This window comes from Cydia fagiglandana, chromosome 20, assembly GCF_963556715.1.
Source record: "Cydia fagiglandana chromosome 20, ilCydFagi1.1, whole genome shotgun sequence".
In the NCBI taxonomy this organism is placed as follows: Eukaryota; Metazoa; Arthropoda; class Insecta; order Lepidoptera; family Tortricidae; genus Cydia; species Cydia fagiglandana.
The window spans coordinates 3,947,115-3,973,480 of record NC_085951.1 but is presented as its reverse complement, the minus strand read 5'-3'; the positions used below and the strand labels follow the sequence as shown (position 1 = coordinate 3,973,480).

The window sequence follows — 26,366 nt, the reverse complement described above, 5'->3', positions numbered from 1 at the left end:
AATTACAAAGTAACTAATTTTAAACTAAATAATGTGTGATACCATGGACGTGAACCAGTTAACTTCAGTTAAGAGGGGGCGTAAAACCAAAAAATTAGAAGAGAACAAAACTTGCGACGGATGGCCATATCGTTCGGGTTATCGTATTTCAGAGTAATTTACAATAGGTATCAATTCAAAATGAAAATATAATGCTGTTTTAAATTTTCGCCAGTGACTACGTCTCTCGACTATATGTATCGCTAGCTTTCTTATACTAAAGTATAAGTGCTGTTATGCTATATATTATAGTAATATATAAAAGTGCTTTTAAAACATCTATACACAGATAATATGGTTCCTTCTCCACAAGAACGTAAGCCAGAAACCGCTGTGGGATCAACAATGCACAAGGACAGGGTCGTAATATCTGGTATCTCTGGCCTCTATCCACAGTCGCATCATATCAAAGACCTAGCAAACATACTTTATAAAAAGGTAAATACATACATGATTTATACTATATCCATTATTATCCAACATATTCAACAGACTTATACAATGATGTTATTGTTATCAATTCGAATTGCGACTTTTAGTCTGATCTGATTTGCCCTGTGATCCGATTCGCCGCGTTCTACTACTATGTTATGTTAGTTCTATGTAGCCTTCCTAAATTTGCCAAACGTCAAACGTATACATATACCAACACATTAAATATTTTACAACGAATATTTTTTGTTGTATCCAATAATTCCCAATACATATAAGAATAGGTAGTTAGGTAGTCATATTTTCAAAATTGAGGTCTGTTTGGCAGTTAGTATATATTTTAGGGCTCCTCTACACGATGGACCAACGTCGGCCACTCCAAGGGACGCATTTATGCGTTAGAGCGAGCAAGTGATATTGCTATCTCATTCTACCGCATGGCTGCGTCCCTTGCAGTGGCCGGCGTTGGCCCATCGTGTAGAGGAGCCATTACCTAAACGCCACTTCCAATCCGTAGGAGAATCCTGTTACGGCAGGAGAGCCCCGATGGAAATTTGATCACCCTGAAGTGCCGCCGTTTGTCGGGACTGTTCCTAAGATCGATTGTTTCGATGCCCAGTTTTTCAAAGTCCATTATAGGCTCAGTACAAGTATGGATCCAATGGCACGGAAGATTCTGGAACAAGCTTATCAAGCTATTTACGATTCAGGTCAGAGATTATTTTTATTTAGTTGCTAAATAAGTTTTTTGACAATAATTTAATTTTTGATACAAGCTTTTATCGCTGACTGTACTTTTCTTTCCATTGGAAACTAATACTCAACGAAACAATTCTAACAACCTCAAACACAAACAGGTTGCGGTGATGCGGTGTATTACAGAATTCCAATGACCTCCTTCCTCCTATCTCTATCATTGATCAGCTCGATGCAATGGTACTTATGGTACCATTATAATATTGCATTGTATGCAATTTTTCAGCTTCATTGAAAACCGGGAGTGGGTCAAATTTAACTTGCAAGATTTGATTACAGACACACAGATAGACAAAGGGATGGGTGAAACTAAATAAAAGCTTGTAAAAATGTGACTAATTAATATTTTATGGTCATAAGTTTAGTGGTAATATTTTTTTTTATATTGACAGGAGTAAGTCCAGAGCATCTTTCTGGGAAAAAAATCGGCGTGTTCATCGGCTCTTGTTTTTCGGAAACAGAAAAAGCTTGTTTCTACGTTGCTTCGTCAAGAACTGGTTTTGGTATAGCTGGGTAATTGACTGCTATAAATTCCGATACCAATAACTTAATTTAAAAAGCTAGACATTAATAGGATTAATAGGTTTTCAATGTTTTAAATAGGTGTAACAAATCCATGTTTGCCAATCGAGTGTCGTACTGGCTGAATGCAAAAGGACCATCTCAATCAATAGACGCCAGTTGCTGCAGTTCAACTGTAGCTCTTGAACAGGCTTACTTGGCTATGACCAGAGGGGATTGTGAAGCAGCCATTGTCGGAGGATCCAATTTGTGCCTGCACCCGCAAAGCTCTATGCATTATGGAAGGTATATTCCTTTGCATTTTTTCATTCCCGTTTTCAATTTTTTTAATTATTATTATAAATTTGAAAAACTTCCGTTAAATTTTCAGGATTATAAGCCTCTGCAAAGATGGAAAAACAAAATCATATGATCAGAACGCGGATGGTTGCGCTAGATCTGAAGCTGTTAACGTACTGTTTTTACAAAAAGCTAAAGATGCCTTAAGGTAAGTTGACTCCGTGCTATACAGGATGGCTAAAAAATAACTGCATTCCTGTTGGCAAAAAAAAAATTGCATGTTTCATACGTTTTGGCTGGTCCATTTCTATGGGAGGGTAATTTTTTTTCGCGAGTCGGGATTGGTCCCATAATAAAAGTTGCTCAGTATAATCCCAAAACCTCTCTGGCAACGGGAATGCAGTTACTTTTAAGCCACCGTGCATAAATATATGAAAGAAAAATACACTTGTTCTAGATATGGATAGTATTATTTATTCACAATTTATATTTTAGAATATACGCCGATGTGGTACATGTTAAAAACAAATTTCTCGAGATGGTAGAAACTGATACAGGCCCTAAGTATGGCTTTTATCGAGACCCCGTCAGCATGTCCGGATTCCTAAAAGAATTCTATGAAGAAGCAAAAATATTGCCTAATGAAGTTGAATACATTGAGGGTTTTGGATCAGGTAAGTAATTATTTTCTTCTTCATGTAATACGTATTTAATAGACTTTTACATCGTTTTTAATGTATATCTGTTATTTACCTAAACGGTTTTCAATAAGTTTACATTTAATTCAATAACCACTACCCGCCCAGAGACCTATAAAAAGGCCATCGTTCCATTGCATTTTGAATCTTTATTATGACAAATCAAAATTGCTTTTGTCTTGCGAGTTGTGATTCGTAGACGGTTAGAGGATAAGTCGTAATTTATAGCAATTTATACTTGCAGGTGATACAGAAGCTGATAAAGTAGAACTGGAGGCTTTTGATAAAGTTTTCTGTAGGAATAGATCTCAACCACTACTAGTTGGTAGCGTTATGTCTAACTTGGGTTACTGTGAAGCGGCTTCTGGTATAACTGCAATTACAAAGGTACGCAATAATCACTAAGATTCGGCTTCTTATTAATTTCATTCGAATGTACCTCTACCTAGTTATAATTTTAAATAGGTCCTACTGGGATATCATAAGGGTGAAATAGCTGGCAATCTTCACTGCACAACCCCTCGGAGTGATGTAGAAGCAATACAAAAAGGACGCATGCGGATCTTGACTGACCACCAACACTTCAAACGCACTTATGTTGGCGTTAATGGGATGTCGGTGACTGGTATTAATTCCCATGTTCTTTTACATGGGCATTTTAAGCCAAAGGTATTTTTATCACTTTACTACCATCATACTTTTGCATTATTTTGACTTTTCTTGTAAAATCGCTCTGAAAGGTTGAAGCTTTTATGTTAAAGAAGCATGTACTTATGTTTCTGTGGTTTCAGGATACAACACGTTATCAATGTAGCCTTCCTCGTTTAGTTACAATTTCTGCAAGACAGGATGTAGCTGTAAGAAGCATTATCGATGATTTGAAATCACGGCCAATTGACCCTGAAGAACTAGCATTGTTACATAATATTCATTCTTCTAGGATAAGCGGTCATGTGGGCAGAGGATTTGTTATTTTAGGTAACTTATTTCAACATAATTATCTTTTTACTTATTTTAACTCCTTCCATGCTCTTAGCAGCTAAGCGACATTTAATGTTTGAGCTATCGTTAAAGTCATAGCAGAGAGCTACTTAAACTAGGCGCATTAGATGTTTTCCTCTTGCAAGTTTTTTATTTATTTTTACATTTCTTGTTCTGTATTAAACTTCAATATTATTTTTCCACTTTCTTTGTCCAGTCACTGATGTTGATAAGTAATTCTGCAGGTACAGATAAAGACAAGAAAACGATGAGCCTGTGTGATAAAGCTAGCTACTGTGATGCTAGCGACAGACCGCTGTGGTTTGTGTACAGCGGAATGGGCTCACAGTGGACTGGGATGGGCAAGGCACTCATGCGCATACCAATATTTAGCGATGCCATAGAACGGTAAAAGTTCTTTATAATTTAATCTTCTTCCTCTTCAATCTAGCGTTTTCCCGGCCTATTTAGTTTTCTTTATCATTTAATAACCTTGTTAATAAAGAAAACTACTTCTTAACAATTTGTAACATTTGAATGTTAATCCGCAGTTGCCGTAAAGTATTGGAACCAAAAGGAGTTGACATTGTCCATATAATTACCTCACCCGACAAATCCATCTACGACAACATACTGAACTCATTTGTAGGAATAGCTGCCATCCAAATAGGCTTGACTGATATCCTGCATGAATTGGGATTGATTCCAGATAAAATAATTGGTACGTATCATTATTTCTCCTGCACATACGGTCGTGAGTCAAAATGTAATTATGTTGTCAAATTGCAGGTCATAGCGTGGGTGAGTTAGGATGTGCGTATGCAGACGGTTGTTTAACAGCTGAAGAAATGATCTTATCCGCGTACTCTCGAGGTCTGATTTCTGTGCAAACTCCATTCATTCGCGGTTCTATGGCAGCCGTTGGCATTGGGTTCGACAAAGTATGTATCCTTGTACTCCTTTATTTTCCACGAAGTTAACTAGTTTATACATTTAACCACGTTTTTTTTTGTTATATCTGATGTTCCTTTACTTATGTTAGTTTTTCGCAGTTTAAAGTAAGTAGTAGAGTTACTACCAAGATAAACCATTTTACTAGAAGCGGATTTATGTCTGACCGACACAAGATGCCATTGATATCAAATACACTAACATAGATCTTATATATGACACCGTAAGATTGTGAACCCGTTAGTTTACAATCTAATGTAGGTTAGATTAGATTATAATATTTTTCTACTCGGGTACTTTTATCTGTCATTTACATAGTCACGAACGAACATATAAGGGCGTACATTATTAATACTCCTTAAAAGTCTATAGTCTATTGCCCAAAAAAGCACTTGTATCGTTTTAGAGACATTACGATACGGTAAGCTAGTGCAGGGTAGCAGGTGGCACATACCGGTACATTGCTACCAACGTGACAAACGATTGAATGCATACGGTTTTTATTAAAAAAGAAACAAATTTGTACTGAGTTCATTGCTACCAACATAATAAAAAATACTTTTATACCCTACAGCACCACGACCCTTGTGCGGTGCGGTAGTGTGTAACGGCTTTTAAAAAAAACATAACCATAGACATTACTCGTTTGTTTCTCGTTTCCCGCCTTTCCCGGTAATTTCTTGTTCTTTGAGTACTTTGCGTTACTATTTGTTTTGCGTTCATAAAAAGTGTTGAAAATGGACAAAGAGGACTACATTGTTTCTACACCTGAAGAAATATCCGCTGCAGCACAAGCAACGACCGAAAATTTGTTGCCTAAGTACTAAATCTCAGCACCTATACGACAAATCTTATGAGAAGTGCATGGCGTGGAGATTGGAGCACAAAACTTCGTCATTCTCTGAAAACGTCTTTGGTGTATTTTCAAAGACTAATTGGAAGCACCGGATCAGATCTATCTTTTAAGCAAGGTTGGTATATGTTATAAAAATTTTTGATACACATTTTTAGGGTACACAGTACAACGAGCTATATTTATGTACATTTTATATTTTTGCATTGAAACTGAATATTATTTAATTCTCCTTTTTCTTGTTACAGGTTGCAGTAATATTTGGTATTATGGGTGCTTGTCGCAGACAAGAGCTACATGTACATATAGTAATACCTACTATCCAAAATTTACATTGACATTTTCATAAATAAAATTTTGTTTATATTTTTTTGTATTTTATTTAATATTGCCTACTCATAGAAAAAGCATTGTATGCAACGTTGTATAAGTAGTCAAAAAATGCTCATGGCGTATTTATTAACAATGTTCGCCTTCGGCTCACATTGTTACCCACGCCACTCACATTTTTTGACCCCTCTTATAAAACTGTTGCATAAAATACTATTATAATCTCCCTACCGTCAGTTTATAATTTAACTAGCGATATTATAAACTAACGAGTGATTAATTTTACGGTGACATATACCTACACTTCATCCCGTTTCATCCCAAAAACCACATTCAAAATTGCTTTAATTGTTACAGTTAACAATGGTATCCTATACCTATAAAATGTTTTGACCTTGTGCTAATATGAACAGGTGTCAAAGATGTGTCCACCGGAGATTGAAGTAGCCTGTCACAATGGGCCGGACTCCTGCACAATTTCGGGCCCGGCCGTGGCGATGAGCGAGTTTGTCGCACAGTTGACTGCTAAGGGTATATTCGCGAAGGAAGTCCCTTGTTCCAACATTGCGTACCATTCCCGGTATATTGCTGAAGCAGGTATTTGTCCCAACAAATTTCGAGCCTGCCTCTATTAGTTTTGCTTAATCTTTTGTAAGTTTCAGTCATCATAACCATAGTCAATCATCTCATGAAAATATCATTGTAGGACCGGCCCTCCGTAAATATTTGACTGAAGTCATCAGCACTCCGAAACTCCGCAGCCCGCGCTGGGTTTCCACTTCAGTGCCTCAAGAAAGGTGGAACGAAGAAGCTGCGAAGTATTCTTCGGCCGAATACCATACTAACAACCTTCTGGTAGGTACTAATATCTATCATCATCCAATCACTTTAATCATGATATCTACACATCGGTAACTCGTGGCATTTAGGTAGCACTTAAAAGATTAATTCTTAATTATTATTTGGGCTAATTAGTTAATAATATTAAACAAAGTTAAAAATTAATAGACAACACCTTAATTCCTATACGAGTCGAGAAAAAGAAATCACTAAAAAAAGGAATTAATTAAACTAATGCCACGAGTTACCAATGTGTATCTGTAAGCATGTGTTGGATATCATTGATATCCAATTACTTTTATATTGCCACACTTGACTTTCAGAATCCAGTGCTATTTGAAGAGACGTCACGACTGATACCGCAAAACGCAGTGCTGGTAGAGGTGGCACCTCACGGGCTTCTTCAAGCTATTCTCAAGCGGTCCCTGCCATCTTCTTGTGTTAACGTACCTCTCACACGACGTGGTCACTCTGACAATGCCCAAGTCCTCCTGGAAGCCATTGGACAGTAAGAAAAAAATATTTAAAAACATGTTCAGGTGTTTAAACCTTGTTAAATTTGATTTTTTATTGCGTTTTTTATTTTCTAGGCTATACATGGAAGGGTATTACCCAAATATTCGTGTATTATATCCCAAGATTGACTTTCCTGTGTCTACCGGCACCCCCCATTTATCGCATTTGGTAGAGTGGGCCCATAATGAAACATGGTAAGAAGCTTTTTAAGTATATATTAATTTATTACTTATTGATCTTTAAAAAAACGCAGTCACTTTTTTATAGGTTTTTGCCATTGTACGTCAGTGCCAGCAGAAGAGAAGCAGCCGCATGCAAGTTTGTTATTTCTCTCCATGACAGGGAAAATAACTATTTGCAAGGTCATGTCATACAAGGTACGAAGTGTTAATTGTTCGCGAATAGAAAAAAATGTTGTGTTTTATGTAGCTTTATTTTGGAGCTATATAAAATTATAACTTATAATATGGTTTGTTTTAAAAAGTCTAAGCTCTTGATAGCTCCAAAATAAAGCTACATAAAACACAACATTTTTTTCTAGCAGGGGTCGGACAAAAAGTGCGGATGACGTAAAAATGACGTAATCTTGCACACAGGATGATGTTTGAGTTTGTATTTAAACTTCCGTGTGACATGTAGTAACAAAGTAGTACTTATTAATGAAGTAACGGAAAATTGCCACAATATTCGAGTAAAGATGACGTTTTAGAGCGTTTTCTTATACATTAGTAAATATAAATTTTAGCTAAATATAATCGTGAAGATACAATAGCTAAACAATAACGGAGTCAATTTATTGTTCATCTGATTGACAATGTGTCAGTCAAAAACGTACTTACTCATTTCAAGTGGCGATATCGTTTAATAAAGAGGTTGATAAATGATAAGTGATAATTGTTTATGATAATCAAAAATACTATTTGAAATCATCCTATAAGTGGTTTGACGTCATCCGCACTTTTTGTACGACCCCTGATTATAAGTATTTAAATAGAGCATAATTTAATAAGTTTCTAAGCAATCCTTATTGGTTATTCTTAAGGGAAAACCGTGTATCCGTTCGCGGGCGCTCTGGTAGCTGTATGGGACACAATGGCGATGTCTCTAGGCGTGGCTCGTAAGCAGCTATCAGTGCAGTTTCGCGACGTTCACTTGTTTGCCCAGCCGCTTATGCACGACTCACGGCAACTGCGTCTTAGCGTCACGCTGAACAGGGGGACAGGATTGTTCGAGGCAAGTACAATACATATTATAATTTGCTATGTCCTTGCCAGAGTCCATTAAAAGTACCTAAATACTATTTTGTCACAGATTGTTAAAACTCAATATCGGATCATGTTTTTTTTTCAGGTGACTGACGACAGTTCAAAAATTGCTACTGGCTATGTTAACAGAGTATCGAGTAATGTTTCTAGAGGATTCAACCATGACGAGAAAACTAAAGAAGTTTTAGAGTTAACGACTGACGATGTTTACAAAATATTATTCGAAAGACACTACAAATATGCGTGAGTTTCACCGTTCAACATTTTAGTGTGGTGTTCTTTTCATTAAGATATCGTAAGGGAATTATGTGATAACGAATCAGTGCGATGACCACGCTCATGATCATTTATCTGTTGCTTTAATAAATTGCTTGGTTTTTTTGTAGGGGCAAGTTTCAAAGCATTTCAAGTGCGAACTCTACATTTACTGAGGGATACCTATTGTGGGAAGGCAACTGGGTGACATTGATAGACGGCATGCTGCAACTCAATGTCCTCAGGCAACCTCATGAGGGCATCTCTCAACCAGCCTACATAAGGAAGATTTCTATTGACATCAAAAGACACTTGAATAAGAAAAACATACAAATAAACGATTTAAACGTTATGAAAACCAATATTTGCGCAGTTCAAGACAGTACTAGGTAAAAATAAATTATAATTTATTTTGGTTCCTTAGACAAAAATAACGCGGACCCCAGGCTTCCATGAACCGTGGCAAAATGCCGGGATAACGCGAGGAAAATGATAAGACAAAAATTATAAGTCGTCTAGACTAGAGATAAGGGACCTGCGCCAAATATATGTTTTTGTTGGTTTTAGTTGCGAGGGCATATTACTGGAAGGTATACGATTCCGTGAAATTGTGCCTGCTGATGAAAATAAACTAGCTTTGAAAGCGTTGAACTTTGTGCCACGGTTTCAATCAGTGCGTGACTTAAAGGCAAGTTTAAAATAGGTACTTTACTACCAACGAGTCTAAAACAGATGATAAGAAACTAAACGCAATTTGATAAAAATTTATTTAAAAGAATCACCTTATGTTACAGGTACAAAATATTTTCCAAGTGTTTATACAGATTGTTAGCGAAAATATTGGCAAAGATGTTATTAATGTTGTCGAAATTTACGATAAAAGGGGAGACGATTCTGTATTTCAAGAAATAAATACTACTTTAAAAGATGTTCCCGGGATTGCTGTAAACCTAAGCCATATGCATAAGAGTGAAGTTTTGGACAATTTAGTAAAAGAAACTGATTTGATTGTAGTCAGTAATTTATCCAGTGATGATAATGTAAGTGTTGGATACGTATGCATAACTCTTTAAATACTTGAATTATAAGCCGTTTACACACGATTGTGCTTTTCTGTTTTAGTTATGTCAAATTTTATACCGCCTGTTTCACCGCAATCGTTTTGTTATCAATGCTGAAGACTTGGAAGAAACATGTTGTATACGACCCTCGGCATTATATAATGTTGTTTCGGCTCACAGTTCTAAGAAAACTCGTCTAGAATTAGTAAAGTGGAGGCCAATAACATTGACTTCTGGAACTAGCACGTTCACTGTCAGGACTGTCTCGGATCTCGCACTCTTACAAACTGCAAGAACGAATCTTCCTCTGCGCCAGAGAATGATTGTACTCACACCATATCCTATGATATCGGGACTAAAAGATTTGGTAAAACAGTGGAGGAGCGAATCAGAACGAAACCAAATATTCCTGCTTACATTCAAAAATACGTCCGAGAATCTACATATAGATACACTGCCGGAATTGGATTTAGCTTTTAACATAATTAATCATGTAAGTAAAAGTAATTTAGAACAGAATAATATCTTATTAAAGTCTGGCCAACGAATCGTGTCACAAACTATTTTTTTAAATTCTTTATATGGCAACTTTTTTTCCTATCAAATGATCTGTCAGTTTCAAGCTGTCATTTAATTTCATAGTAATTTTATTGCCAAATGCGGATTTTATTGAAATTCCCGCGTTTTTTTTGTGCCACGATTCGCTGACCAGACTCTAGTTATACAAGACAACACTACATTAAAATCCCTAAATCATTATTATTTGTTTATATCAGGATGAGTGGGGAGGAGAGTACTACGAGCCACTTCAGCAAAAAGTAAGCAGCAAATGTGGTATAGCCTTGAACAGCGCAGCAATTGGTGACTTAGAATCTCTTCGCTGGATTGAAACGAGTGGATGCAAGGGTTCAGGTGTCCCGGTCAAGGTATAGCACTTTAAACTCTGCTTCACAAAAATGCGTCTGCTCTGGGAGCCTAGCTAATGGCTCCTCTATACGATGGGCCATCGCCGGCCACTCCGAGGGACGCATTTATGCGTTAGAGAGAGCAAGTGATATTGCTATCTCATTCTACCGCATGGCTGCGTCCCTTGGAGTGGCCGGCGCTAGCCCATCGTGTAGAGGAGCCATAAGATGACAATCGTACGTCGACAAATACCCAACAAAACAAATAAGTGTATTGGGATGACAGATACTACAAAATGTCGCTGACTATTTCCATACATTGTTAAAGTTTCGATTGGCGTTTTCCCCTGGTGAGAATCGACGTGAATTCAAATTTTGTTTTTATTTAGGTACATTTTGCCGGACTCAATATTAATGATGCCAAGCGAGCATATGGTGAAATGCCATTTGAAGTAAACAATACGAGTGAGAGCTACTATGGAATGGATTTCAGTGGGACGACTGAAACGTAAATATTTTTAATTTTACACTTCAAATGACTTAACTTGAACATTATTTACATTATACAATAATTGTGGTTTTCCATCAGAGAAGAGTCGTTACGCTCCATGTGCATAAGGACCCTTCTCTTATGGAAAGCCACAATTTATACTACAACATATCCCTGAACACTGGAGGCCTTGGTAATGTTTTCCTTTTTATATGACATTTATTTCGTTTTGTTTACATAAAGCTGCATCGTGTAATACCTAACTAATAACTGGATGTCCGACTCTTTGCTATACATTGTATTGTTGACGCAGTTGGGGCAGCAAAATATTTCTCATAATTGGATATTTTCTTTAGGACGAAACAGGAGCTGAGATTTAAATATTTTAGGTAAATATACCCGTCTCGCTAACGGAAGCGGCTCCTAAAACTAGTGCGATAAGGACAAGGCGAAAAATCCTGCGTAAAAATCTCTAAAATAGAGGTTTCGTACTCGACTGTTTCCTCCTTCAAAACTTAACCAGTCGTAACCAAATTTGTGAAATCTAAATGATTATGAAATTATGTGTTGAACTGTTTTGCTTTTTGGCTAATTGATATCAGTTTTAAATACCACGCCTCTCATTGCGGCATACTCAATTTGACAATTTTTTGAAGGGCTCTAGCGCCTTAAAAAACAAAAATATCAAAAAAAGCTAAACAGTCCGACACAGATATTGACAATATTAATATGTGTTGTAAAAATCATTGCTCTAGCTTCAAAACCCACGGAGGAAACAGTCGAGTACGTTTGTATGGAGAAATGACCACTCCTGTTGGCACTTAAAAAAACGAATGATATAATATAATGAAAAATAAATACGTTGTAGCGGACAGCGTGTAATGGGCGTGATCCGAGGGGGCGCAGTGAGTGACCGCGTGTTGGCGCATCCGGAGCTGATGTGGCCAGTGCCAGACTATTGGAGCCTCGAGGACGCAGCCACCGTGCCACTGGCTTACGCGCACGCGTTCTATTGTCTAGTAAGTTCAGTTAGCCATAATAGATTAACTGCCGTATTCGAACTTCAAGATATTTACAAGAGACGACACGTACTAGATCCATTCTAGATACGTTATAGTTTGGATATCAACTAGTTTTCTTTTGCAGCGTAATTCGGGAAACCAATGTCACTTTTACGTTAGATAGAGTAAGATATCTATTAGATGTGAATTGGATCTCTAAGTCATATCCTGTGGAAATCGTTCAAGAGTATCTCCAGAATCGCGCAAATATCAAATTTGACAGGTTAAATCTTAAACATAATTATCGTTATCGTATCTTCAGTATCTTGGTGATGTCTATTTCAAAATCCGAATAGGGCCCTAACTCTTCCAATGTCTTGTCTCGTATAAGTTCCAGACAATTTGGATAGTTTACAATTTTATTTCAAGGTGTCATATTTTATAAAAACATGAATTTTATAATGACACGCCCACACTTTGTTTTATACAAATCTGTGAAAGGTTAGCTTAGACGGACTCCATACAGGTCCACTTCTAGGCACAAGCCTCCTCTCATGTCTCATGGCTCTCACGCATGAGTTGTCTTCGGCTAATACTTGGTCCTTGGGGTATGGGGGCTGGCCCAAGCGGGTTGAGGACATTAAGTATACCTTTCAATTCCATTGCGGATCTAATGCAAGTTTCCTCATAATATTGTCTTTAATCGTAGTGGTAAATTCAAAAGCTATATAATACATATTGCTTCTAGCCAAGATCAAATTCGCTCCGCCCGGACTGAAGTTTGGACGCAGAACTATTCATCAATAACTTCTTGTTATTGTCTACGCGGCAAAACAAATAAAAAGTTAAAAATGCGAGACCACTCAGCATGACACTTTTTTTTCAGTTTATTAAAAGTGAGCTGAAACATGGATCAAGTATCGTGGTCCACGGTGGCGCTGGTGCTTTGGGACAAGCCATCATATCCATCGCATTACATATGAAATGCGAAGTCTTTGCCGCCGTCAGTGATATAAAAAAGAAACAGTATCTCCAGAAATTATATCCACAACTAAAAGGTACCCTATATAGGCTCTCTCCCATCTTCTTCTTCTACCTCGCGTTATCCTGGCATTCTGTCACGGCTCATGGGATCCTGGGGTCCGCTTGACAACTAATCCCATGATTTGACGTAGGCACTAGTTTTACGAAAGCGACTGCCATCTGACCTTCCAACCCAGAGGGTAAACTAGGCCTTATTGGGATTAGTCCGGTTTCCTCACGATGTTTCCTTCACCGAAAAGCGACTGGCAAATATCAAATGATATTTCGTACATAAGTTCCGAAAAACTCATTGGTACGAGCCGGAGCCGGGGTTTGAACCCGCGACCTCCAGATTGCAGGTCGCACGCTTTTACCGCTAGGCCACCAGCGCTTTTTTTATAGACTCTCTCCCATCATGGCGCTTTAAATGCAGGGCTCAATTCTATCAAGCCCCATGGTAGTAGACTTTTTGTTTATAGCAGCGGTCGGCAACAGGCGGCCCGCGAGCCTTTCTGGCTTTGTATATAATATTGACAAACGACAACTTCTGATAAAGTCATAAATAAATAAATAAATATTCTTTATATGCTTAAAATATGGTACAATGAGTTGAGAATAACATATACCTGTGCTTAAACATATTTTGCTAGTTTAGCATGCAAATCTACACTTAAACTAAACTTAATACCTATTTAACTTCTACTCAATATTATCTATAGTTCGTTTTTTTTAGAATTAGAAAGAACTTGGCAGAAGGTAAGCGATCTTGACATGTCTTTTAATTGAAACGGTTTTAAAAACGGAAAACGCTTTTAAAAATCAGTAACTATTACTTTCGAAAGCAGAAGAATATAAATGATCGTATTAGATTCATAAATGTTACATATTTGCCGTAACTTATTTTTAAAATGTATTTTTCAATTAAAAGACACATCAAGATTGTTACCTCATTTCTCATGCTAAAAAAACGAACTATAACATGCAAAATAAGTCAGCCCGTAAAAGGTTGCCGACCGCTGGTATATGGAATCAGATTTTTTACTTGAAGAATGATGGTTCATTTAAGAATTAAAATACACCTGTAGTAATCTTTCCTACCTAATTTCAGAGGATCATATCGGATGTTCCCGGGACAAAAACTTTTCAGACTTAGTGCTAAGCCACACAAACGGAAGAGGATGCAGTGTCGTAATAACGTGTGGACAGGGTGAAATTAAAACGGTAATAGTTATTAGTTATTTGCTACACAAGGCAAAGTTTTAACCCTTTAATGGGCAAGGAAAGACTGAGAAAAATTCTCATTTCAAACCTCATAGCCATTCTAAAGTCCAGAAAATTCGGTACAAGAAAAAAGATGGTGTTACAGGGTGGTCTTTTTTGAGACCTTCGTGTTAATATAATAACATCCCGAAAATGAACCACGGGTGTAGCGAGTCTTAAGCGTTACAGCCCGTTCACACAGGGTCTCCGTTTTACTGTTCCGTTTTATCGTATACGTTTTTATTCATTGATGGCGTATGGAGTTGTATGAGGAATTCACATATGACACAGTATTCAGTATACAGTAAAAAATGTCGGTCCGTTAAATTATGACATTCCGTTTTGTCATCGAATACTGGATGAACGGAATACGTATCCGTCATGTATCCGTACGTTTTTACTGGATATAAACTGTGTGTGGGGTGCGGGGCGGGGGGAGCGGTGCAGCTAGAAAAACATGTAGTAGTCCTTTTCCAGTAGTTTAAGAAGATAATCAAAAGAAGATATCGACATACAAAAGTAATTAAAAAAAATTGAGTCGTCTCCCCGCAACTGACTCATGAGTAAACTATAAGCACCTGCTCTTTGCACCAAGAGTGGATGCTGCCAATAACGCCGATTGTACCGTCTCCGCTGGCGATAGTACCAATACAACACGACAACGTCCATCCTGGTAGACTAGCGGTGGTATACTGCGAATTTACGTGTGCCCGTAATTACGGAGACTATGTGTGAACGGGCTCTCAGTTAATGCCGGATACGTTGAACGTTTTACGGTGCCTATGTGTGAACAAAGCATAATTTTTTGTTGTATCCGTTAAAACGGGTACCGTAAATACGGAGACTCTGTGTGAACGGGCTGTTACGAGGGTTCCAAGGCACGAGGACTTTTTCACCAACACGAAGAAAATACTAGCTGTAAAACATTACGAATACAAAATGAACACTATTAAAATTTAATATTTATCACGCAAAATCATAATTTAAAATTTAATTTACCAGCAACTAGGAAACAACTCATTTTTTTTATCAAATGACTTTGCCACTCTTGTGGATGAAATGCAACTTTTTTATCGGGTTTTGATGAATAAAGAGAGCATTTTTGAGCAGGTGAGGAGAAAAACAATTTGTCAAAATCAGGTATAAACAAATCAATAATTAATTATGTCTCATTAATATTTAATTATTATTTTTTAACTATGTTTCAAGGCTTTTCTGAAATGCTGCGCACCCGAAGGTGTTACTTTAGACACGAGCCCACTTAAAAGTCAGGAAAATTACATGTTTGGAATGAGCTACATGGTGGGAGCACGATCGTATATAAGCATCGACTTCGCATCTATATTTGAATCTCCAAATAATGAAGAATGGAAGGTAGGTGTTAATGATAATACATAGGGTCAGAGCGCGGCGCGCTCATTCTTTCTTCCGTGGTAGGGTCTGTCTGTCTGCCATCCTCCACCAAATCAGTGACATACCATCCGGTCTCTTGCCATCGTCCCAGGCTATACCTAATGATAACATAGGTCGAAATATTTTATATGCTGAAGGTGCTCACATAAAATTATACTTTATTTCCTTTAAAGGATTTTATGTGAATCTTTCCGAACTGGACTTATCCACTTGACACTCAAAGATAACGAGCGAGAAAGTAAATGAATTTTGTATCATAATCTAGTCATATTAAGTTCTTTTAATGTCAGGTCAGATGACATTCAAACCTCACTAATTGCAAAAAAATAACTGAACAAAAACCAATCTTTAGCGTACGTTTCAATATGGCTCTGAACTTGTGGTAATTAGTGAGTTTTGGTTGTCACCTGATAATATAAGTATATGATGGTTGACAACTGCAAAAAAATTACAGGTAACAAAATTTCAACTCGACATCATAATTTGATGCACACGTATAAAAAAAAATTAAATGAATAAATATATGCATATTATTCCACATTAAATGAAAATGACTGAAAAAATAATACGTGCCAATCAATTTACAGAAGCTACAAGACATGTTAGCTATAGGTATCAAAGATGGATATGTACGCCCACTATCACGCGTGTCCTTTATGCCAGAAGAGGCGCCGCGTGCATTCCGATTGTTGGCTGTCAGTCGTCATCGTGGAAGAATACTTCTACGCTTGCAGCCCGCACTTCCTCAACCGGAATGCCCCAGGTAGGGACAACACTAAGCCTTCCCCCCCCCCCCACATCTAGCTTCTTTCGAGCCTCGGTGTCTGGTCAGCGCTATGGAAATTGACGTCGCTGCGCAGTTGCGTCAACGTTGCGTCGACGTCGTGTCGAGCAGCGGCCATAGAGTTGTAGACGCCGACGCTCGAAAGACGCTAGATGTGGAGGGGCCCTAACTCCAAATAAATATGAAAAAATTGAGAGAACAGTCTTAATGGTAGGGAATTATGTAGTTGTAAAGGGATCTTCTGACTGTTTATAGTATTTAATTTGTTTACAGACTTGTCTGCACACCTGACCATTGTCAAACGTTGATAAGCGATGAAGAAGGGCCAGCGATTCGGCTAGGCGACAGACTGATAAAACGCGGTGCCAGAACTCTGCATTTGCACTTACCAACCCATCCATCAAGCCACTTACTAAAGTAAAGATTGTATTTACTTACAGCATTTTACTTCAGCAGATCAGTATACTCCTAATACAGGGTGTTTGGTACATCGTTTGCCAAATTAAAACGGCAGATAGGTTGAGTCATTTGCTAATTTTGCTATCTTCTCAGGCCTAGAAATTTTTAATTTGGTGCAAAAAAAAAGGACCATGGGCAACTTTGTATGGAGCCTTGCCCCAAAACCAACAGAGTTGAGAGTTAGGTCATTAGATAGGTATTTCTCTGTACTTCATTTTGGTCTATGGGCACCAAGCGGAATTCCATTGCAGAACTGAGATATTGGTATTTTAGCCAAAATGTCGTCACCCTTATTACCTAGGCAATAGGGTTGGTAAGTAAATTAATTGCTGCAGGGTAGATGTTCGCGCACCGCCGGCCGAGCACACTGAATGATTTGCCGCGCTCGCCCGGTGGTGGACTCTATTGCCTAGGTAATAAGGGTGACGACATTTTGACTAAAATACCAGTATCTCAGTTCTGCAATGGAATTCCGCTTGGTGCCCATAGAACGAAATTAATTACAGAGAAATAGCTATCTAATGACCTAACTCTCATCTCTGTTGGTTTTGGGGCAATTTTGACGCATAGTCCTTTCACCTCTATGACAGTTTTTCGTAAATTTCAAATTTTTACTTGCGTAGTAGTAAAAAAAACCATAGCCAGTTTTGTTTTTCTAGGCATGAAAAGATAGCAAAAGACTCAAGCTATCTGCCGTTTAAATTTGGCAAACGATGGACCAAACAGCCTGTAAAATGAAATTAATGAAATACTACAGTAAATCATCGTCATTTACAGGACTTGGGAGACTTTAGGCGTCAAAATACAAATATCAACAGAAGAACTTACAAGCAGTAAGGATATAAGTAATTTGTTGAGTGAAAGTTGGCGCGTGGGTCCAGTGGAGGGCATATTTGTGCTGATAACTAAGACTCTCAACAAACAAAAACAGAAAATGTATGAAACTTTGGTAGATAATTTGGATATAGCGGCTAGAAAAACTTGTCCAACAATGAAGTAAGTATTATAATCATAATTGTGCTATCTAAATTTTATACACTTCATAATTAAGCAAGAATACGAAGTCCCGAGATAGTGCTATAAGTCTATAGGTAAACACGTCACAATGTTTAGATTTACATAGAGTAAAATGATATACAGGTGTGAAATATATTTTTCACCTCAGCAGCTCGAACAAGGGTACTTTGCTTCTTAAAAACAGTGAGCTAAATGCGATTTTGCTCACTGAGTCATTTTGTCTCACTCAGTGAGCAAAATGCGATTTTGAATGTGGTTTTGATTCAAGTTACCTTTATAGTCAAATGTCATTTCAACATGCGGGGTCTAATACAAGTTCGATATAGGTACTTGGGTTCTATCTAGACACGCGGCAGCGTGTCAAGCCAAGTTCAAGCAAAGGAACTGGCTAGCCAGCGCCGAGTGTAATATTACACGAACCACTTGGTGCCACTTTTGACCCTTCTATAACTCAAAACATCTTTGACGTAAACACATAAAACTACGTGTGTTTAATTATATCCATAAGGACATCTAGAAGCCCAAATTTCATGAAGCTAGCTCAAACGGTTATAAAGATATGAAGGTCAAAAAGTCGTAAATTTTAAGACTGACTTATGACTTATAGTACCTAAACCTAACCTACTTCCAGATGACCTAGAAGGATGAAATTTGGAATCCAGCTTGGTTATTGTGTGTAACCGTAGGAAAAAATCTAAAAATAAAATATAGTTAAAAAATAGAGGGGGTCCCCATACAAAAAAACCACTTTTTATTGGGACTGACATATAAGTACCTAAACCTAACCTACTTCCAGATGACCTAGAAGGATGAAATTTGGAATCCAGCTCGGTTATTGTGTGTAACCATAGGAAAAAATCTAAAAATAAAATAAAGTTTAAAAATAGGGGGGGTCCCCATACAAAAAAACCATTTTTTATTGGGACTGACATATAAGTACCTAAACCTAACCTACTTCCAGATGACCTAGAAGGATGAAATTTGGAATCCAGCTCGGTTATTGTGTGTAAGCGTAGGGAAAAATCTAAAAATAAAAAAAAGTTAAAAAATAGGGGGGGTCCCCATACAAAAAAATATTTTTTTATTGTAGCGTTGGAACCGTTACAAGCAGATATTTGAAACTACCCCAATATATGTATTATTATATATTTGCTATATTAAAATAAAGTTAAGTCAAAAAATAAGTGGTGTCCCCATACAAAAAACTTGTAATACGCTCTAAACAACCGGCCAACGGTGTGTCGTCGGCGGCGCGCGGCACCACATAATTATACAAAGAACAGAAGTAAAAACCATACAGCGGAAACACAAGAAAAAACATTAAATCTCAATACCTGCCTAGTTTTCTTTACAAAAAGTATTGATATCCCACCAAAAACATAAATGTAAAAAAGGAGAGCCAAGTTCAATACAAAAATTATGCTTGGCTGTGGGGCTCGCCGCAAAAAGAATGGAGATCTAAATGAGTGCCACTGCCAAGTTCTATGCAAAATCCAAATATGTATTTATAGGACCAAATAACATTATAAACAAGTATTAAACTCTATTTCTTTGCTTTATTGGATACCTATAACAATTGCTGTTATTTAAAAAAATGTGAGATCTTAAAGTAGGTTAGATTTGGCTTGGTCAGGTTTTATCAGAATTACAATATATATAAAATGATTGATATAATGAAAACTGGCCAAGTCAAATCTAACCTACTTTAAGATCTCACATTTTTTTAAATAACAGCAATTGTTATAGGTATCCAATAAAGCAAAGAAATAGAGTTTAATACTTGTTTATAATGTTATTTGGTCCTATAAATACATATTTGGATTTTGCATAGAACTTGGCAGTGGCACTCATTTAGATCTCCATTCTTTTTGCAGCGAGCCCCACAGCCAAGCATAATTTTTGTATTGAACTTGGCTCTCCTTTTTTACATTTATGTTTTTGGTGGGATTATTATCACTGTCCCTCTAGGTATGTTCTCACTGCTTAGGGTGAAAAATGTTGTGTACTACACGAGATCAAAGTTATTTATATCTCGTGCGCTTTTGAATCCCTTACTACGCTCAAGATTCTAAATTAGATTAGATTCTATTATAGAATCTTTCGCTTGCACGGGACTCAAAATAAGCACTCGAAGAAATATCAAACTTTGATCTCTTGTTGTACAAATGACTATTTTCTTACTACACAAAGTACGAGTAAGCAAAATACGGTTTTGATCATTGTTTTCTAGCAACACAGTATATTTGTTTGCTATTGAGTTTAAAAATGATTCAGACAGCTGCAGATTTGATGAGCTGCTGTAATTTAGTGTTAGCACTTAATTATTTTGTAATTATTTATCGCGCCCACTAAACAATTTCAGGTATTTTGCAGTCGTTGGCATCAACAACTTTGTGGGCCAACGTGTCTGTCTTTCAAGAGCAAGCCAACGATTGCCGGCAATGATGCTTCGAATACCACAGGTTAGGTGCATCAGCAACTATCGCGTTACACAAAGTGTGGCTTGTGACAACAACGTCAGGGACACATTTATATGTCGGCGGCCGATCGTACAATCCACCAGATCATAAAATTCCTAGGCATATCATGAAACGCCGCAATTGCCTAGGAATTTTATTATGATTTGGCGGATTTTACTCCGATCCAATAAAATATAAACGAAAGTCTTCTTATAATTTCCGTTCTTTCTGTCGTTATGGACCACACATAGGAATGCCTTTAGAAATGTATTGCTAGTTTAATAAAACTTTTACTTTTACTGCAGGAATTGAAAGATGCACGGCAAATAACAAATGCCGTGGAACGAGGCCTATGTTCACAACAATGTGCTATATTTGCTCACACTCGAGTTACAGCAAGCAAAACTCTCCTAGACCAAATTGCAGCGATATCTGGTAAGTACTTAGAAATAGAAGGACTTTATGGATTTGAATTCATAATATTGAAATCCGATTATTGCGCTTATAACGAATATACTTACCTCTATAAATATTATAGAAAATTGCATGAAGATTTAGTTTTTATTTTCTACAATGACTCCATGTATTTGTATCATCAATCTCCATGAATCAAGTTCGGATTGGATCGATTAAAATCATTGAGAATGTTATCCAGTTTTAACCCCTGGCCTATCTTATCGTGGACAGTTCTAGCAACCTTCCTTATCCGATTTTAAATTTACCAAAGGTCATATGGGACAAGAGAAACATAGTTTATTTATTCTGCTTGGGGCAAGAATATAAGGATTCTCTCAATTTCCTATAAGTGTTGCTCTTGTCCCATTGTAGAAACACTTGTAGAAAAGAGAAAGAAAGAGCCCAACTAACATTAGGCGCTAAATTTAAGGGTTAGAAGAGATTTATATAAGCGCCTATTTACTCTTTAGGTGTAGTTAGTGCTCTAAAAATAGGAGTTATAGCCGGCTATAACCCCGTTTTAACCCCGGATTGGGCACAAATTTTATCACCATAAGATTTATAACAGTGCTACAGTAGGGTGAGCGGATAAAAAAAGAGACATAATAGCGGTATAGTGGTGCTACAATAGTGTTAATTAATTCTTAGGATTTAAAAGGGTGCCAAATAAGCGACTACTAACTGTTTGAGTAGTAGTGTAGAGCTATATAGGTGATACTTTCAGCTTTAGATGGTATATTAACATTTAAAGTCAATATTTGTAACACTCAAGAAGGTAATTGCACATTTTTTCCTTAGCCCTGCCTGCTTTGGTTGCAGATGTTTCCATTTTGTATTATTATTTGTAAGCTTGCACTGTGACAGCTTGAAGTGAAATGTAATGGCGGATAAATAAAAGCAAATAATTATTTTAGTTCACTGATGTCGGTGTTATCTGCGGATTTATGATGGCGAAATTAATTACACTGTCAATAACTATATGTATTACTAACAAAATTTTAAAGGGCCTCTGATCCTTTGCATAATTACCTGAATATAATATTTTTTAAATTGTGGTCCACCGTATTTAATTTTCGCAAAATTACACAATATACGTGAAGTCCGGTTTTAAATACAACAATACTAACATTATGTCTATATTGAGTAAAAGTATCGATTTTTATTAAGTATTTACGTTCTAATTAACAGTTTTTGTTTTGCTTATTGATTCATCGGTCATATTAACATGGCGCTATAGGCTTAGGTTGTAAGTAAGACTCTAATAACACTATAAGATGTACTAAGGTATTGAATAACGTCCGTCTGCGACTACATGATCTATAAAAGTGACTCATAACTTCTCTTTTCGACTGTAAGTGAGACAAGAGAGTTAAGAAGCGATTGCGAGTAACGGAGCTATAAAAGAGTTTTTATCGCCTGTTTAGAACCTTAAGTGAAAATTGCAGCTGCTTATTACTCATATAGATGTTAAGGTGGTAGAATTCACTTTGAGCTATAACACTAGCTGCTTAAGATCCATTATAGCGGCCAAAACGGCTACTGTGGATCTTAAAGCTATACATGGACCTCTTAAAGACCTTGATGTCACCAGAGCCTGTAAGCTTAGAGTATATAGCTATTCTACAGCCGTTATATGTCTTTAGGTGATAAAATAAGTGCTAAGTGTCGCCTAATTGTTTGTTGGGAGGGAGTGAAAAGAGAACTTACCCCATCTAACCTTAAACTAACCTTGTATAATGTTTGGTTTACAGGTATTCCCATATCGATAGACACAGTTGGTGGTAATGTTGCAACATTGCAAGATTTAGGAATTTCGTCGGAAAAAGCACGAGCAGTATCTATCTTTTTAAGAGACACTTATAATGTTTGTATCGATGACGACAAAATACCTTTTATGACTGTGGAAAAGTAAGTCAATGGTTATGTTAAAAATTAGATTTAAGTTTGAATTTATTTATATAATACCTACTTATCTAGGTAGGTACAGATTCTTCAAGTTAGAGTGATGTTTTAAAAGTAATCTTCTAAAATATCACGAACATAATAAAACTAATTTTTATAGCCCGCCGCCCAATACTACGTTTCTTCTAGTTTATGATAATTGACAAAGTATAATCCAGATAACTATTTAAGGTGTAGGTACCATAATAGGTAAATATAATTTATCTAAAATCAACACAAAAAAATTATAGGTAGTACACCTGTATATAGTATCCTGTGGCGGGTTTGCCCTAAGATAAGATAAGATATAAGATTTTTAGGGGCTGCAGCAAGGCGGCAGTCTATAGATGGGTGCTGGTAAGGGGCGGCTAGTAGTTACCTACTACAGGGCCTGGGTCCTAGGGCGGCCAACATTGCAAATCCGTCACTATCATAATATCAGACCCTGTTTCACCACGGTGACATTTGTCACCTGATAGTGACAATTCGCCGAACATTGCTGATGCAACAAGTAGGTAAATACTGACGCTAGGAACCGTCGTTACGGAAATGGACAGAAAATCACCAGTTTCAGTTGTCAATTGGCATCGTGTTGAAATAGGCCGAAGGTAGTAAAACGTATTATAGCTTTAAGAATTACATTTGGCAGATTAAGAGACATCGAGGAAATGTCAAAGGAATGCGAATATCCACCCAAGCAAGGTCTCGATGCTCTATTCACATATGTCGACCCGGACGAACTACTGGCCACTATTGAAATGATGTCGCCTCCCACGCATTCACACCCCAGTCAATTGGTTAGTTATGTACATACCTACCTAACGTAAATTTTTGTCTATGACATATGGATTTTTTTATTCGAAATAAAAATATTGAATTGAATTGAAAGCGTTCAAAGGTTTAACAGACGATTCAAAATGCAAAATTCAATTCAAATTGCTCTTTTTTACTCTCAGAGGGATGACGAGCTGGATAACCAAGCAACCATGCCATTCCTGTGCGTGATTCCTGGACTAGAAGGGCATCACCATCGCTACCGGCTGATGTGCGAGCGACTGAAACTGCAAGCGTTCGTGCTACAGCCTGGTCTCGATAGACCTGGGGAGTCTAACGAAGAATTGACAGCGAGATATGTGAAGGTACCTATACAATAAAACGTTAATCCCACAGATTGGCAGTTCGCCGGACGATATCAGCCTGTGTCAGTTGTTCGGAGCTGTCAAATTTTGCGTTTAACTGACAGGCCGATGTCCGGCGGACTGGTAATCAGTGGACTCCTTTATATTCAAGTGGAAACACTATATATAACTAAACAAAGTAAATTAATTGGCAAAATTGAATTATTAGACCGGCTAGTAGGTATGACTTGCGTTTTCGACTTCTCGCTCGAGTCGTGACTCTATACTTGAAGTCGCGCTAGATGTATGGAGTCGCGGGTGAGTACGCAATTGGTGCTAACCAGTCAGAAGGGAGAGACAACATAATTATATTACTACTTCTTTTTTTACAGATTATGTTGAAAAAGATGAACAATCACAAGAGATTCTACCTCCTGGGCTACGAAATGGGAGTACTAACGGCACTAGAGATGGCAGCTATACTGGAAGATCAAGGTAAAGAAAACGACAGGTATTAGGTACACATAAAATACGTATGACGTAATAACTTGAAACCCTGAATGAGTAGTAATGCTTTGATGGTAAATAATATTCAGTTAGGGATGCGTTCTTTATAAACCATATTATTTATCGGATCAAAAAAGACCAGGGAGTAAGTAAGATTTACCAGAATAGAGTAATGGTCCTTGCCAGATCTGGTAGGCAAAAGGAGCTTGAGACCCGCGCGTTTGGGTACTTTATCAAGATATGGTAATATTGATTTCCAACCCAGAATAATCCCTAACGGCCTGGCCACGACACTGCGCGACTGGCTTCGGCAACAACCATAGATTAGAGCGAGACACAAGTTTTCGAATTAGCCGAAGCCCGACGCGCAATGTTGTGGCCAGGCCGTAAGCCCTATTAAGCATTATTTTTCCAATAACTGCGGCGCTGCTACTGTAACCGCTTACCCTTTTTAGGGTTTCGTACTTTTAAAGTAGTAACGTACGTCTACAAGGTCAATAGGTCATTAGTTTTATTATTCTGATTGTAGGTCTGACGGGTACGGTATTTTGCTTGGGCGGTGGTCCGGAGGACTTCTTGACCGCGTTAGAGGAACAGATCAATACGGCGTGTGCTGGCGAGGACTCAGAGCAAGTGTTACAGGACGCAGTGGCGCGGCATATGTGCGCGCTCATGGGTAGCGCCTCTACGCAACTGGAGACCGCGCTACGCAATGCTAGCACTTGGCGAGAGAAGGTGGATGTAAGCGTCAGCGTCCTGCGCGGACGCGTTACGTATTCAGCTCAGTATGCGCGAGCGCTGATCGAGGCTGCGTACGCGCGCGTGACGCAGGCGCGTAACGCTAGAGCGCGCGTACAAGCGACGCCACGCGCGCTCCAATCCCGCGTAGTGTTACTACGCTCGCCAACTGCAGTCTCCGCTTCCCCGCATCCGCTCCAGCGCTATACGCGTCTTCCGCTCGCAATACACGATTTACGCGCACCGCTCGCCCACGCCACTGATGATTTACGCGTAGCGGCCATCGTCAACCAATATCTAGACGACGAGGTTCTTCAGGAGTTTGAAAATAAAAATATTTGTGAAACATATCTACTGAATGCTGATGTCTTCATGACAGCCTAAATTTGTATTTTTTTTTTATTGGTGTTCAACTCTTGCGGGCTTACAGGTGGCCCTAAAACGCTCACTGTTTACACACTATTATGCTGTTTACAATCTAGAATACTCCAAGTAGATAGTTACAAATTTTACAATGTTTTTGGTTGTGGATAAGGTATTAAATGTGACAAGTTTGAAATAAAAATGTGTGTTGTGTTTTTTAACAATGTAAAAAAAAATAAAGAAAAGAACCGAGATATGGAGTTATGGAATGAATCACGCATTATACAGGGTCGCGTACCTTCAGATATACGATAAAACACTAAATACAAAACACTTTTCAAAATATTATTAAACCAATTTGTCAGCGTGATTGAAAATACCTATACCTAATTACAGCTTTCTAGTAGGTAGGTACAGTCGCCATCAGATATAGACATCGAAGCGGCCATTTGGTCACAAGTCACAAATATCTGAACAAAGCCTCAACAAGACGTTAAAGTCCATGGTCAGATATTTTTGACCACCTTGACCGCTTCGATATATCTGATGACGATTGTACTAACGGTCACTAAGCGGCGTATGAAAGGACGTACAGGAAATAGCAAGAAACTTAGTAAGTACAGTACATATTTATATAAGGTTCCCTAAGGTTGA

General features: G+C 37.7%; 1 protein-coding gene across 1 annotated transcript; it reads left to right on the top strand.

Annotated features, from left to right (window-relative positions):
• Positions 1-311: 311 nt before the first annotated feature.
• LOC134674386 (fatty acid synthase-like) lies at positions 312-25,735 on the top strand. Its single transcript, XM_063532456.1, has 39 exons — positions 312-477; positions 989-1,181; positions 1,620-1,740; positions 1,831-2,034; positions 2,120-2,236; positions 2,524-2,702; positions 2,971-3,113; positions 3,192-3,395; positions 3,518-3,704; positions 3,953-4,115; positions 4,259-4,428; positions 4,497-4,648; positions 6,255-6,438; positions 6,548-6,696; positions 7,005-7,189; positions 7,272-7,391; positions 7,465-7,574; positions 8,240-8,430; positions 8,548-8,705; positions 8,849-9,106; positions 9,285-9,390; positions 9,494-9,757; positions 9,840-10,271; positions 10,555-10,704; positions 11,073-11,191; positions 12,042-12,192; positions 13,061-13,232; positions 14,306-14,418; positions 15,667-15,831; positions 16,458-16,633; positions 16,928-17,071; positions 17,891-18,109; positions 20,493-20,592; positions 20,895-21,024; positions 22,797-22,953; positions 23,636-23,783; positions 23,943-24,125; positions 24,497-24,599; positions 25,141-25,735. Exons 1-39 carry the CDS (start codon positions 334-336, stop codon positions 25,731-25,733), a joined length of 6,957 nt encoding a protein of 2,318 aa, XP_063388526.1. The 5' UTR covers positions 312-333; the 3' UTR covers positions 25,734-25,735.
• The last annotated feature ends 631 nt before the right edge of the window (positions 25,736-26,366 follow it).

Bases quoted from the DNA above. Each gene is read 5' to 3' on its own strand.
- LOC134674386 (XM_063532456.1), top strand. From the start codon at position 334: ATGGTTCCTTCTCCACAAGAACGTAAGCCAGAAACCGCTGTGGGATCA. The intron at 1,182-1,619 runs GTCAGAGATTAT...TTATATTGACAG, and splicing joins TCAAGCTATTTACGATTCAG to GAGTAAGTCCAGAGCATCTT. The intron at 4,649-6,254 runs GTATGTATCCTT...TAATATGAACAG, and splicing joins TTGGCATTGGGTTCGACAAA to GTGTCAAAGATGTGTCCACC.